We start from the raw sequence: 12,761 nt of genomic DNA on the forward strand, positions 1-12,761 counted from the left end.
GATTTTACAGTACTAATGAAAAGAAAGCGCCCAGTAAAAAGCTGCACTATTCAACAAGAAATAAGTTGGCAATACTGTTAAAACGAAACTTTAGACAACTTAAATGATTTTCTATTATTTTATTGTAGTTTTCAATATTCTAATTTACCAAATTTTCTATAAATTAAACAAAAAAAAAAGATAATGGTTATTTTGGGAACAAGTTTAAATGGGTAAGTTTTAAGGTATTGAGCGTAACTTTACCATCCTCTATTGTTCCCTTTAACCTTAACACTAAATTAAATCGAACTCACTGATAGGCGCCACGATAGCCGAGCGGTTAAGGGGCTAGACCCGCAATGCTAAGATGTATTGTTGGGTTAGTGGATTCGATTCCCCCGGTCTAGGCTTTGGATTTTATTTAATGGTTAATATGAGAAATTTATAGCGAAGTATGTTAGGCGGTTATAGACTAGACCCGCAATGCTAAGATGTATTGTTGGTTTAGTGGATTCGATTCCCCCGGTCTAGGCTTTGGATTTTATTTAATGGTTAATATGAGAAATTTATAGCGAAGTATGTTAGGCAGCTGTAGGCTAGACCCGCAATGCTAAGATGTATTGTTGGTTTAGTGGGTTCGATTCCCCCGGTCTAGGCTTTGGATTTTATTTAATGGTTAATATGAGAAATTTATAGCGAAGTATGTTAGGCGGTTATAGACTAGACCCGCAATGCTAAGATGTATTGTTGGTTTAGTGGATTCGATTCCCCCGGTCTAGGCTTTGGATTTTATTTAATGGTTAATATGAGAAATTTATAGCGAAGTATGTTAGGCAGCTGTAGGCTAGACCCGCAATGCTAAGATGTATTGTTGGGTTAGTGGGTTCGATTCCCTCGGTCTAGGCCTTAAATTTTATTTAATGGGTAATATGAGAAATTTATAGCGAAGTATGTTAGGCAGCTGTAGGCTAGACCCGCAATGCTAAGATGTATTGTTGGTTTAGTGGATTCGATTCCCCCGGTCTAGGCTTTGGATTTTATTTAATGGTTAATATGAGAAATTTATAGCGAAGTATGTTAGGCAGCTGTAGGCTAGACCCGCAATGCTAAGATGTATTGTTGGTTTAGTGGGTTCGATTCCCCCGGTCTAGGCCTTGAATTTTATTTAATGGGTAATATGAGAAATTTATAGCGATGTATGTTAGGCGGTTATAGGCTAGACCCGCAATGCTAAGATGTATTGTTGGTTTAGTGGGTTCGATTCCCCCGGTTTAAGCCTTACATTTTATTTATTTTGACGTAAAATTTAAATAAAAAAGGAAAATTTGAATCCGCCTACTCGTCCACGTCATCTGATTGGTAATAGGCGTAAAACCAGACTTAAAAATGGCTTTGTAACGTATATGCCAATATTAATAGAAGAGAAAACACCAATACATATGCCAATTCCGTACAGTAGACCGGTACTTCCATTTTGATTGCCAAGATCCAGTTGACACCCCTAACGATTCAGACCCAGAAACACATAATTTGCTAAACACTAATTTTTCGGATTCAGGCAATCTTATAATAAATATTTCCGATTAAAATAAAGGAAGTTAAAAATTGTATTTTAATATTAACAGAAATTAGCGTCAAAACTTTCTTATGTTGCTAGCCACAAAGTTAGAGCTTTTTGCGCTTTATCCAGGTCAAGTAGTTATTTGCTAGGAGTGATTACCAAGTTTATGTGTTTAACCTTCTGGCCACTAGATAGAGCCAAACCCCACCTGCACCCACACCTGCTAATTACTAGCTCATTACCTTGCACCTACAGTTCGGCTTTATCTTTATTCAGAATATAAAATGGAAGAAATTTATATTTAGGTTATCATTATTATCATTATTAGAATTAAAGTTAGACCAACCCAGAAAAAAAATATGTCACTGTTGTCACTCAATATCGATGAATCGATCGATAAAGTTTTAGCTCAACTTTGTCGCACTAATAATATAATAATCCATTATATTTATCCTAGGACACGTTCGTAATCTATAATTGCACCTATGGATGCTTCATTGACAAGTGATTGGAAAAAAGAAAGTTTGAGAATTCGAGTTTTGAATATACACGGAAGTTAGCACGGCTGGCTTGCAGTTAGACTTTGAGATCCCGTTAAAGTGACAAAAACTGGGACAAAGAATCCTCCCAAAAGACTGGACTGGACTACCCAGCAACAGGATCTTGTGAAGAAACGTTTGGCGCCCGAGGTAAACCGAATAATTTGGCGCCGCTAGTAACTTCTTTTAACATAATTTTTTGAAAATTAATTCATTAAAACCTCCTAAAACTAACAAATAACAAAACTGCTACGCATATTGCTGGATGAGCTAGCCAAGTTTACTAGTAACTTCCGGCCGAGCTGGAAGGTTTTCTTTTTTTCCCACTTTTCCCCAAACTAAGAGGAACTATATCTTGCGATCTATATCCTGTATTCACCGGAACTAGGCTTTTTGAGGTATTATTTCCTTTAGTTAAAATCCAAAACCTAAAACCACAAATCAAAACCCAACTAAACCAACAATACATCTTAGCTTTGCGGGTCTAGCCTATAGCCGCCTTACATACTTTACTATTAAATTTCTCATATTAACCATTAAATAAAATCCAAGGCCTAGACCAGAAGGAATCGAACCCACTAAAGCAACAATACATCTTAGCTTTGCGGGCCTAGCCTATAGCCGCCTTACATACTTTACTATTAAATTTCTCATATTAACCATTAAATAGAAACCAAGACCTAGACCAGGAGGAATCGAACCCACTAAACCAACAATACATCTTGGCTTTGCGGGTCTAGCCTATAGCCGCCTTACATACTTTACTATTAAATTTCTCATATTAACCATTAAATAAAATCCAAGACCTAGACCAGAAGGAATCGAACCCACTAAAGCAACAATACATCTTAGCTTTGCGGGTCTAGCCTATAGCCGCCTTACATACTTTACTATTAAATTTCTCATATTAACCATTAAATAGGATCCAAGACCTAGACCAGGAGGAATCGAACACACTAAACCAACAATACATCTTAGCTTTGCGGGTCTAGCCTATAACCGCTCGGGTATCGTGGCGTGTAAAAACATAACGGTAACCTCATATTATATTTTCACCAATCAAAATTCAATTTATTGAGCTTCAAATTGATTGCCTGAATACTTGAAAAAATTAATTTTTCACTTCACACAAAAAAATAAATATATGCTGACTCATTTAATTATAAATTTGTTGATAAGACAAAAGTGGGCAACTTTTTTTATTCACAATTATTACGTAATTTAGTTTAATTTTTCATTAATTTTATTTCAATATTAATTTAACTAAATAAGACCATTTATTCCGTTAATTGCAATAATTTTTGTAAGAAAATGAAGGTAACATTTTTTTCACAATGTTAAACGAAACAATAACTGACAAAATTGTTTAAATTGCAATTTTCGCTACAAATTTAGTACCATTAACTATTTTAGCGAATTTCAACCAATAATATTTCGTTTCAGATGCAACTGTAGAATAACTGCGAATTACTTTTGAGTTGGTAACTCTGTCGATGGTTAAAAAAGGTTCCTGTAATTTTTACTATTATACCTTTTTAAAAAAAAAAATCTATTGACTTAATGGTATTTATCGATTAATTTTTATCACAATCCCAAAGAGCCTAGTTTTATCATATGTTTACCTTGTGATTATTTATCAATATCAACGACAAAACGACCTCCTTTTATCAATTATCTTTTTCTAGGTTAAGATGGTGGCGAACAATAATTATCAATAAAATTTCTGCCTACTGTGTTTTCTCAGACACAATCACTTATGTAAGAGAAAGTATCGAACTATATCAAAGTTCAAAGAAATTAGGTTTGCGATCGATTTTTTTGGTTATTTGAAAGATTAAACTATGTTAAAATTGTTTTTCTTTTTTTGGAACTATTACCGGTTTTGATTCTACGTTTTAAGAGCTCTTTATCTTTTCTTTGTTTTCTAATCTTTCGGCCTTTGTTCGAGTTCGTTCAAAATGATAATTTAAATCTAATTTACAGTTCCCATCGCTTACTTAATTAAAACTGTCCGGTAGGACAGTTGTATAAGGGTTGACCATCAAAAACTGCACGAAAAAGCGTAACGTTGAAAAACACCCAACTTTGACAATTTTTTTCTCTTTTTCTATAAAAGATAAAATTCCCAAATTTTCTTTAAATTATAGGGCAAACCCTCCTTTATCACTGTATTTGTTTTGTAACGACCCAGATTTAATAGGTTTCGAGAAAAAAGTTGCCGAAAATGAGCAAAAACGGCTTTTTCAAAAAATGTTCTTGTTCTTGTTCTTGTTCTTCTTGTTCTTCTTGTTCTTCTTGTTACCTTTTTTGTAAACAACGTAGCGCCTAAACGCGCGAACCGATTTTCATGAATGAGGTGTCATTCGATTCGGAATTTCATGTAGATGTGCCTTTTGGGGGTCACGGCGCTGTAAATCGATTAGGAGAGGAGTTAGCCCCATGAATGTGAGGCCCCCTTCAAAATTATTATTACTAATTACTCTGTAAATCTTGGCCCGATTTTGATAAAATTTGGTAGGATGATAGGGTTAGGGCTCACCTACGTAACATTAAAGCGACGATCTGCTCTTACACTTGTTAAGGGGAAGTATAGCAATCGTTGCAAATTATCGACACGTGAACCGATTTGCATGAATGAAGGGTCATTCGAATCGAAATTTTGTACAGATTTGCACTTTAAAAGTCTCGACGCCGTGCCTCATAAGGAGGGGAGTTTGCCCCACCCAAATAAGGCCCTTTCTAAAACTATTATTACCAATATTTCTATAACGGTTAGCCCGATTTTGATAAAATTCAGCTCGAATAAGTGGTTAAAGCTCCTCTACGTTGCTGTGAAGTGCTATCATGCTCTTGCATCTACTAAGAGGAAGTACTGCAATCGTTTAAATTATAAATGAGTGAACCGATTTAAATCAATGAATTGTCGATTAAAAAATCTTGGCCTCTTTGCCTTTTAGGGAGAAGTACTGCAATCGCACTTTATTTTTCTTACTCCTCTTAAAAGGAAGTACTGAAATCGCAGTTTAATTTTGCTATTTACGTACAAATACCTTCCTATGTTATTCAAAACGCTTCTTTTTTTTTTTTTTTTTTTTTTTAAATTGTTATTGAGGATGGTTTGGGGGACCGCAACTATAATCATTCTTTAAAAAGATCTCTCCAGTGGTAGTTACGGTTCTGATTTAACACCTTGTCAGGTTATATAATAGTATTGCTTATTCCAAATTTTAAAAAAATCTGTTAAGCAGATATGTAACATTCCAAATAGACAAAAAGGAAAATCTATCCAAAAGGTACAAAAATCTCCTTAACAAAAACTTACAGTTTAAAATGTTAAGTATAAGGGTTGATTAAACGCCAAAAGGTACACAAATCAGCGAGTACCCAACATTTCATTAATAGTTAAGCAATTCTACTGCATTAATTTTCATTAATAAGTTATTTTTTAGAATTTATTAGATGTCACAGACCCTTATGCTGGCCACTTCATTTATAATATTTTTTTGTTATAATTATGATAAATCACATAAATATGTACATGCATGTTAAAGTAGAAAAAGACAAAGTTAGAGTAGGCTACTGTCTTGAATTCGTCTTACCGAAATATTCGTGAGCACAAATAACACACAGTTAATAACAAGTACATTATTCAACAACAATTATTCATTTCTAAATTGTAATTTAATTTTACTTATAGTAAAATCCTGGAATAATTAGCTGACCTAAATATATGCATATCTTATTTACTTTATATTACATATATACAACATTGTGGGATGAATACCTAGATTGAGAATGTAATTGAAGAAAACTATATTATTTGCGATAAAGCTAGATAATTATTACCTATTAATTATTATAAATGTTTGACTACTACATAAAATAACAATTACTTTAATCAAAGAAAGAACTTAAAAACGACGATTTTTATTTAAAAATAAAAATAAATAAATAAAATAAACAAAATCATTGGTGTAAGTTTTTTATAAAAAAAAGTTTTGAATTTTTTAGCCTAATATTTTTTTTTTAAATTTTTTATAACGTTTTTCTTTTTAACCTGTAATTAATAGATTGATTATTATAAATAACTAGATATTACAGTCAATCTACAGTGCTACTTGAACATATATTTTGTAGACGAAAATGGCCAGCATAAGGGTCTGTGACATCTAATAAATTCTAAAAAATAACTTATTAATGAAAATTAATGCAGTAGAATTGCTTAACTATTAATGAAATGTTGGGTACTCGCTGATTTGTGTACCTTTTGGCGTTTAATCAACCCTTATACTTAACATTTTAAACTGTAAGTTTTTGTTAAGGAGATATTTACGGACGTTCAGAATAGTTAATAACATTCAGAATTTGAAGATTTGATCGTCTTGTTGATTTGGAATCGTGTTGAATTTTTCTAATTAGGGTATACTTAATTTTTTTAAGAATGTAGTATATATTTTCAACATCTAAGCACTTGGAGGCGCCACGGTAGCCGAGCGATTAAAGGCTAGACCCGCAAAGCTAAGATGTATTGTTGGTTTAGTGGGTTCGATTCCCCTGGATTTTATTTAATGGTTAATATGAGAAATTTATAGTAAAGTATGTTAGGCGGTTATAGGCTAGACCCGCAAAGCTAAGATGGATTGTTGGTTTAGTGGGTTCGATTTCCCTGGTGTAGGTCTTGTATTTTATTTAATGGTTAATATGAGAAATTTATAGTAAAGTATGTTTGCTAGTCGCCTCCGACCACGACACCTAATTTGGTAGTTGGACGTAAAGCTCGACTGAAAAATTAGACGATTACTTTACTTTACTAAGCACATGGGCACCTGGAGCTTATTTTCAGTGCACCTACGCTTCCGGAAGTCACAGTGACGTAATAAGCTTTTAGGAAAAGAAAATCTGAAGGCCAGCAGCTGGATTTGAACCTGGGATCTCCACATTGGAATCCAGTATTCGCTAATGACTCAAACCAGATCGAAATTAACCAGGTCAATTTCCTGTAAGTTTTTATTTTTAAGATATGGATTTTATACACACAAACCACTGGCCGGGTCTCAAAAGAGACCTAAAACGGATATTACCGATAATATCTTGATCTAGAAAACTGTACCCGATCGCTATACTTTTCTTAACTAGTAATAGAAAGACAAAGAGCTCAGAACTGGCCCTATAGACCGTCGAAGATTCTTGAGAGATGCAGCATTTGAATTTCTTGAAGAACACGATAAAATATATATATATATATATTGGGGAAAAAGAAGCTAATAAATAAGAAAGCAGGACATGGTGGAGGGGAGTAAGGCTGGTGAAGATCATGTGGTGGATGCTGTGGTAGTACGTGCGAGTATTTGTGCGAGATAGATGAGCAGTCTGACGAAGAGCCATAGAGAGAAGGATGTCTGGTGAAGGGAGCAGTGCTAAGCTAGGAGAAAGGACCCACAAGTCCCAGGAATACCGTTAGCAGAGACGTACCAAGTTGGCGCCCCCTCCAGGTATCTCTAGCACGAGATGCACTCGGAACACGGGTCAAAACAGGTCGAGCGACGTCTTCTAATGTACACTACTTCTGTTCTTTATTTAAATTTTTGGAAGAAGGAAGCCATGTTATAAGAAAAATACCAAAGAACTGTATGCAACAAATAATTAATGTTCCGCAATTGGTAAATTTTATTTCTTATCTTTTGGTAACATTGGACAGCCACCAAAGAACGTCCTTCATTGAAGAAACGATCAGCTGTGAAGTCATTCTCTGAAGACGATTCTTGAGGTGCTGATTCTCTTCAAACTTCGAACTCTTAAAGAGTGAAAATGTGCATTTCTTTAAAAGGTCACCCGGACGAGGCACCCTACACCCAACTCTGGACTCAAGTTTTGAATTACAATTGAAAAGAAAAGCTGTAGATCTAAGAGCATGCCAGTGGTATGTACGAAGTTTGCAAAAAAGTACTACAGTCCTGTAACTGGAAGAAACAAGGTGACTTGCAGCCCGACTAGAACAGCTCCGAGAAAAACTCAGTGAAACTCTTTTTTTTAAAGAGGAAATTTTGCATCGACTCTCGATGATGAGGCCAAGAGAAAATGTTGTCTACGGTTGCCTGGAGATAAACTAGGAAAGAAGTTTTGGTCTTGGCTATTTCAACAACGAAGGCGGCAATAGCAAGAGGATGGAGACGGCCAAGGAAGTGGAAGGTCTCAGAACCTGTTATCCAAAACCATGACGGGGGACCTCTATTGCAGTCGTTTGATTTAAAATATTTCGAATAATTATTATCCGCAGTTAATGAAAAGTGATAATATTTACTCATGAAAGTAAAGATAATTCATAAAGAATCCGGGCGTATTTGATTACAGTTAAGCATCTGGAGAGACGCTTCAAGGGAAAACTTGAAAATGTTAGTTTTTCCTCTCTAAAAAGCGGACCTGTTTGGCTGTAAAAACTCCTACACACTGGCAGAGTGTGTCCCGGCAATTGCCTCTTTTCCCTGACAATGCCTGAAGTCAACGTCATGAGATGCATGTGGTTTTTGCTGACTACAATCATACGTAAACTGATCATGCGAATGACCGCCCGGCCTTGCTCGACTTAGTAAGCTTTTTTGCTTTACCTTTGACCACAGAACATTGCAAAACATTCCAGGAAAAAGAAAACCCTGTCCAGGCTTTCACAGTGACAAAAATGAGTCCAGTCTAAACTGCGCACATTTTTTTCAATGAATCTTGAGTGACTGGAAATTTAAGACTTAAGTAGGGAAATCTGGTGTTTTAAAATGTTAAATGAACACGTGGAAGACTCAGAAGAACACTTGGTCTTACATAGTTCGTGTTCAAGTAAAGCTTATCCTTACCAAACGCTACACTCTTAACTTTTACTTTGATAAAAATGTCATATATTCGGTCAAATTATCAATAAAAGACTTTAATTTATATTAGTCAACAATAAATTCACCAAAGAAGTCTACAAAATTCAAAGAGCTCAACAACAGAAGTTGCGAGGGAAAGGATTAGTATTAGTGGTTAGTGTATTTCAACGCGAAGATTCCGAGTTCGAATCCAGCTGTTAAACCTTCAGATTTTTCTTCCTAGAAGCTTCTTTACAGCTCACTGTCCAGTGACAGTGTTGTCTGGTAACAAGAGAACACCGTACGTAAGTGCACTAAAATAAGCTCCGGTTGACAATAACCTCAGATGTTGGTTGACGCGCCTTAAATTAAAAAAATAATAATAATAAGTTGAAAAATTCAATTAAATATTCAAGTTTGAAAGTAAATGCCTACAGTAAACCTTACCAAGAATCCCTTATCAATTTTGGCGGGCGAAAATGGCGCCAATCATATGTAACATATACCATGTTGAAAGGTTATTGTACCAAAAACTAAAATTACGTAAAATAATTCTAAGAAAATTTAAAAAAAAGAAGAAGGTAATTGCTTAATTACTCACCGAATCCTTGTAAACCTGTCTAGAAAGTCGGGCTAATCCGTTCATTTTCGTAATAGATGATAACTGGTTCTTCGGATATTTTTTTTACAAAAGCCAGTCATTCACAAAATTATTCACATACACATTACAATAATTAGGCGTAAAAAAAAAAAAAATAATTAAATAATCCTAAAAAAATTAATCAATTTAAGTGTTATAACGATTTGTTTAAAAAAAAAACACTTTATCACTAATGAAAATTTTAAAAAAATAAAATAAAATAAACCAATGGAATTAAAAAAAAAATCTATATTTGAAAAAAAACGTAAGAGTTGGCAGTAAGGAATCACGAACTACTGACACATGTGAAGTTTAATAGGACGGGTCCGGCTGAACACTGTGGCCGCCATCAGCCGGCTAATGCAACAGGTTGCTCCACAGTCTAGCCAACATTGTTCCATTAATAATAAAATGTATATACATTCGTACACTAGATACGCATTTTTTTTTTTATATAATTAGGAAGTTCAGCCAGCTTAAAGATTTGAGGGGGTAATTATTAATATTTTTTTATATTTATTTTTAAATTTAAGTCAACATCTGAGGTCATGGGCGCCCATAGCTTTTATCAATGCACTGTCAGCCTCCGGATGGTGTTCTGTCATTGCAGATAATACTGTCCAACGCAGGACAGACTGAAAACTATAGGAAGCTCATAGAAGAGAAAAGCTAGCAGCTGACCTAGGGAATCCAGTACTAACCACTGTGCTTACTAGATCCCCTTAGTTTAAAAAAAAAAAAGGAAGTAAAATAAAGCTTTGTCTCCGCAACGGCTGTTTCCGCTATTCACGTAGAGGAAAAGAAAACTATGTTAAAAAGCCTTTAATTTTATTACCAAAGTTTATTTCAACGGAAATAAACAAATGCTCTAAGGTTCCCCTCAAAATATCAAATCTCTTCTTCTGGGGCTTCGGGTCGTGAAAATTTCATCAAACCCGGAAATTTAGAAACACTTTTATCCTACTTTTACTCATATTAACATACATTTTACTGAATGGTTCTTTAGAGGGAATCTTACTGGCCTCAATACCTGAGTCTGCAGTTTTTGGTAAAAGTAAAATAATTAATAAAAATCTTATAAGGCGCCATGGCTACCCGAGCGGTTAAGAGGCGAGACCTGTAAAGCTAATTTGTATTGGTGGTACTGGGTTCGATTCCCCCGGTCTAGAGGCCTTGGATTTTATTTAACGGTTAATAAAATAAAATTTACAGTAAAGTATGTTTGCTAGTCGCTTCCGTCAACGACACCTAATTGGAAGTTGGACGTAAAGCCCGCCTGAACAAAGAACTAATGTTGCTGCCTAAGAACTAATTGATCATCAGTAAAATTCATAATCTAACGTAATGAAAGAATTCCTCGTTAGAAAATAATTGCTTAGCATAGAAACTGGTCGTTCATAAATTGTAGCTATATCAGCACAATGTCGACAGATTGGTCGAAAAAATATTTCAAAATCTAGGTAAAGAAAACAAGAAGTTAAAATTGAAGAAATGGGTGACTTATTGGAATGAACGGCAAGATTGAGTGAGAGATATATAACATTTTGTGTGGAGCTTCAAATATAAGAGCATCTAAAGAAAACACGAAAATCAAGAAAACCATGTGGATGACTTTATGAAGAATACGTGAAGTTAGAGTAAATAGAGAAGTGGTTAGACTGGGAATCAAGAGGGGATGCCGAGCCATTTCCTTGAGAAATGGCTAATTCACTCCCACTTGTTGGGAAATATTTATCTTTACTCTGAGTAACAGGATCTGGCTACTATTCCACAAGATTAATTCACACTATTGAACTAAGATAAAGTTTGAGAAATATACTTTGAAGATGCTTTAAAAAGAAAAGTAGCAAAAGACTGGGGGGGGAAGTGAACTTTGAAGCACCCTGAATAGTTTAAAGAATTACTAGTTTTAAGCCTACAAGAGGCTCCTAGAAAGAGAAAATCTAAGAGCTAGTAGCTGCATTCGAACACGGGAACTCCGCGTGGAAATTCACTGGTTCCCTTCATTAATTCATCTTTAAATATGAAAAAGAATAATACAGTACCTGTTAATATCTAATATATATGTATAAATATAAGATATTTTATTTTTTCAGAGGATGTAGATAAGTAAAGGAAGAGTCTTCAAAATCTACTGTAACCTATAGATCTTCAGATGGTTCACACTCTGTGGAGTCTAAGAGGAGGAAAGAAAACGTCTCTTAATCCGTTTTGGATTTTAAAACAATTGCTAGTTTGAGTTATGGCACTTGGGAGACAATATATCGACTGGTGAGAAATCCCGGATCTAGTAAAATGCGATTTTTCCTGCTGGAAATGGTTTTTTTTTTTTAATTAAGTCTCTTTTATTTAAAGAGCGAAGTTGATTGGTTGTGGAAGAGGTGGGAAGGGGCCGCCCCTGTTTGCCGGCCGCTAGCTGTGGTATGAAATCTCTGGCACGTTGAGACCAGTGGAGATCATGTTGCAAAAAGGACTAGAGGGTAGAAACTGCTCGCAAGAAGTGGAGTATCTATCAGTCTTGTCAAAGGAAGGGCGTTAAGCCTTTTCAGTAAAAGTGCCTTAGAAGTAGGATCAGTCCTGAATCCCTCTTTTAATAACAACCTTTCTACAAGATAAAACATTCGAAGTAAAAGTAAATTCAACCTTCACTCACGGAATACCTACTACATTCAACCTCTTTGTTCTTGCAAATTAGGCAGACGACACTTACTGGAGCAACAATAACATATACACTTCTATAGACTGACAGACTGCTATAGACTAAAATGGAAACTAGACACTAGACACAAACGTTCAAAACACAATCACCAAAATTTTTTTACCCTTCGTAGAGAGAAACCATTTCAAACAAGAATTAACAACCCTGACCACTAAAAGAAGAAGAACCATTAAAATATTTTAGATAGACCTGAATAGAAATTAATAAAGATAGACCTGCAGCATCCTTACACAGATCTACCCTCTTATTAATCGTCGGACACTTCTAAAAACCACAATGCTACAGACTTTTCTGACTTACGCTTGCCCTGACTGTCTGAAGCCTAGTAATATTGAAATAAATAAATTGCAGAGAATCTAATAAATACAATAAACAAAATTGCATGGAATACCATGGCTCTCACGAAATTTACAAATATACGGAGATCTAAACTCACATATACTCAAAAACCTTGAAGACAGAATAGAAAACATATTTCTAGACA

At 34.9% G+C, this 12,761-nt stretch overlaps 1 protein-coding gene across 1 annotated transcript in view; it reads right to left on the reverse strand.

Moving 5' to 3' along the window:
• Positions 1-9,622, reverse strand: part of Lmpt (four and a half LIM domains protein limpet) — a 434,583-nt gene extending 424,961 nt beyond the window's left edge. Inside the window, exon 1 of the mRNA XM_074126570.1 lies at positions 9,520-9,622. Coding sequence (XP_073982671.1) covers positions 9,520-9,564 — 45 coding nt within the window. The 5' untranslated portion in view covers positions 9,565-9,622. The remainder of the gene's footprint in view (positions 1-9,519) is intronic.
• Positions 9,623-12,761: the final 3,139 nt, after the last annotated feature.

Source organism: Rhodnius prolixus, unplaced genomic scaffold (assembly GCF_049639745.1).
Source record: "Rhodnius prolixus isolate KJV_2025 unplaced genomic scaffold, Rpr scaffold_3, whole genome shotgun sequence".
Lineage (NCBI taxonomy): Eukaryota > Metazoa > Arthropoda > Insecta > Hemiptera > Reduviidae > Rhodnius > Rhodnius prolixus.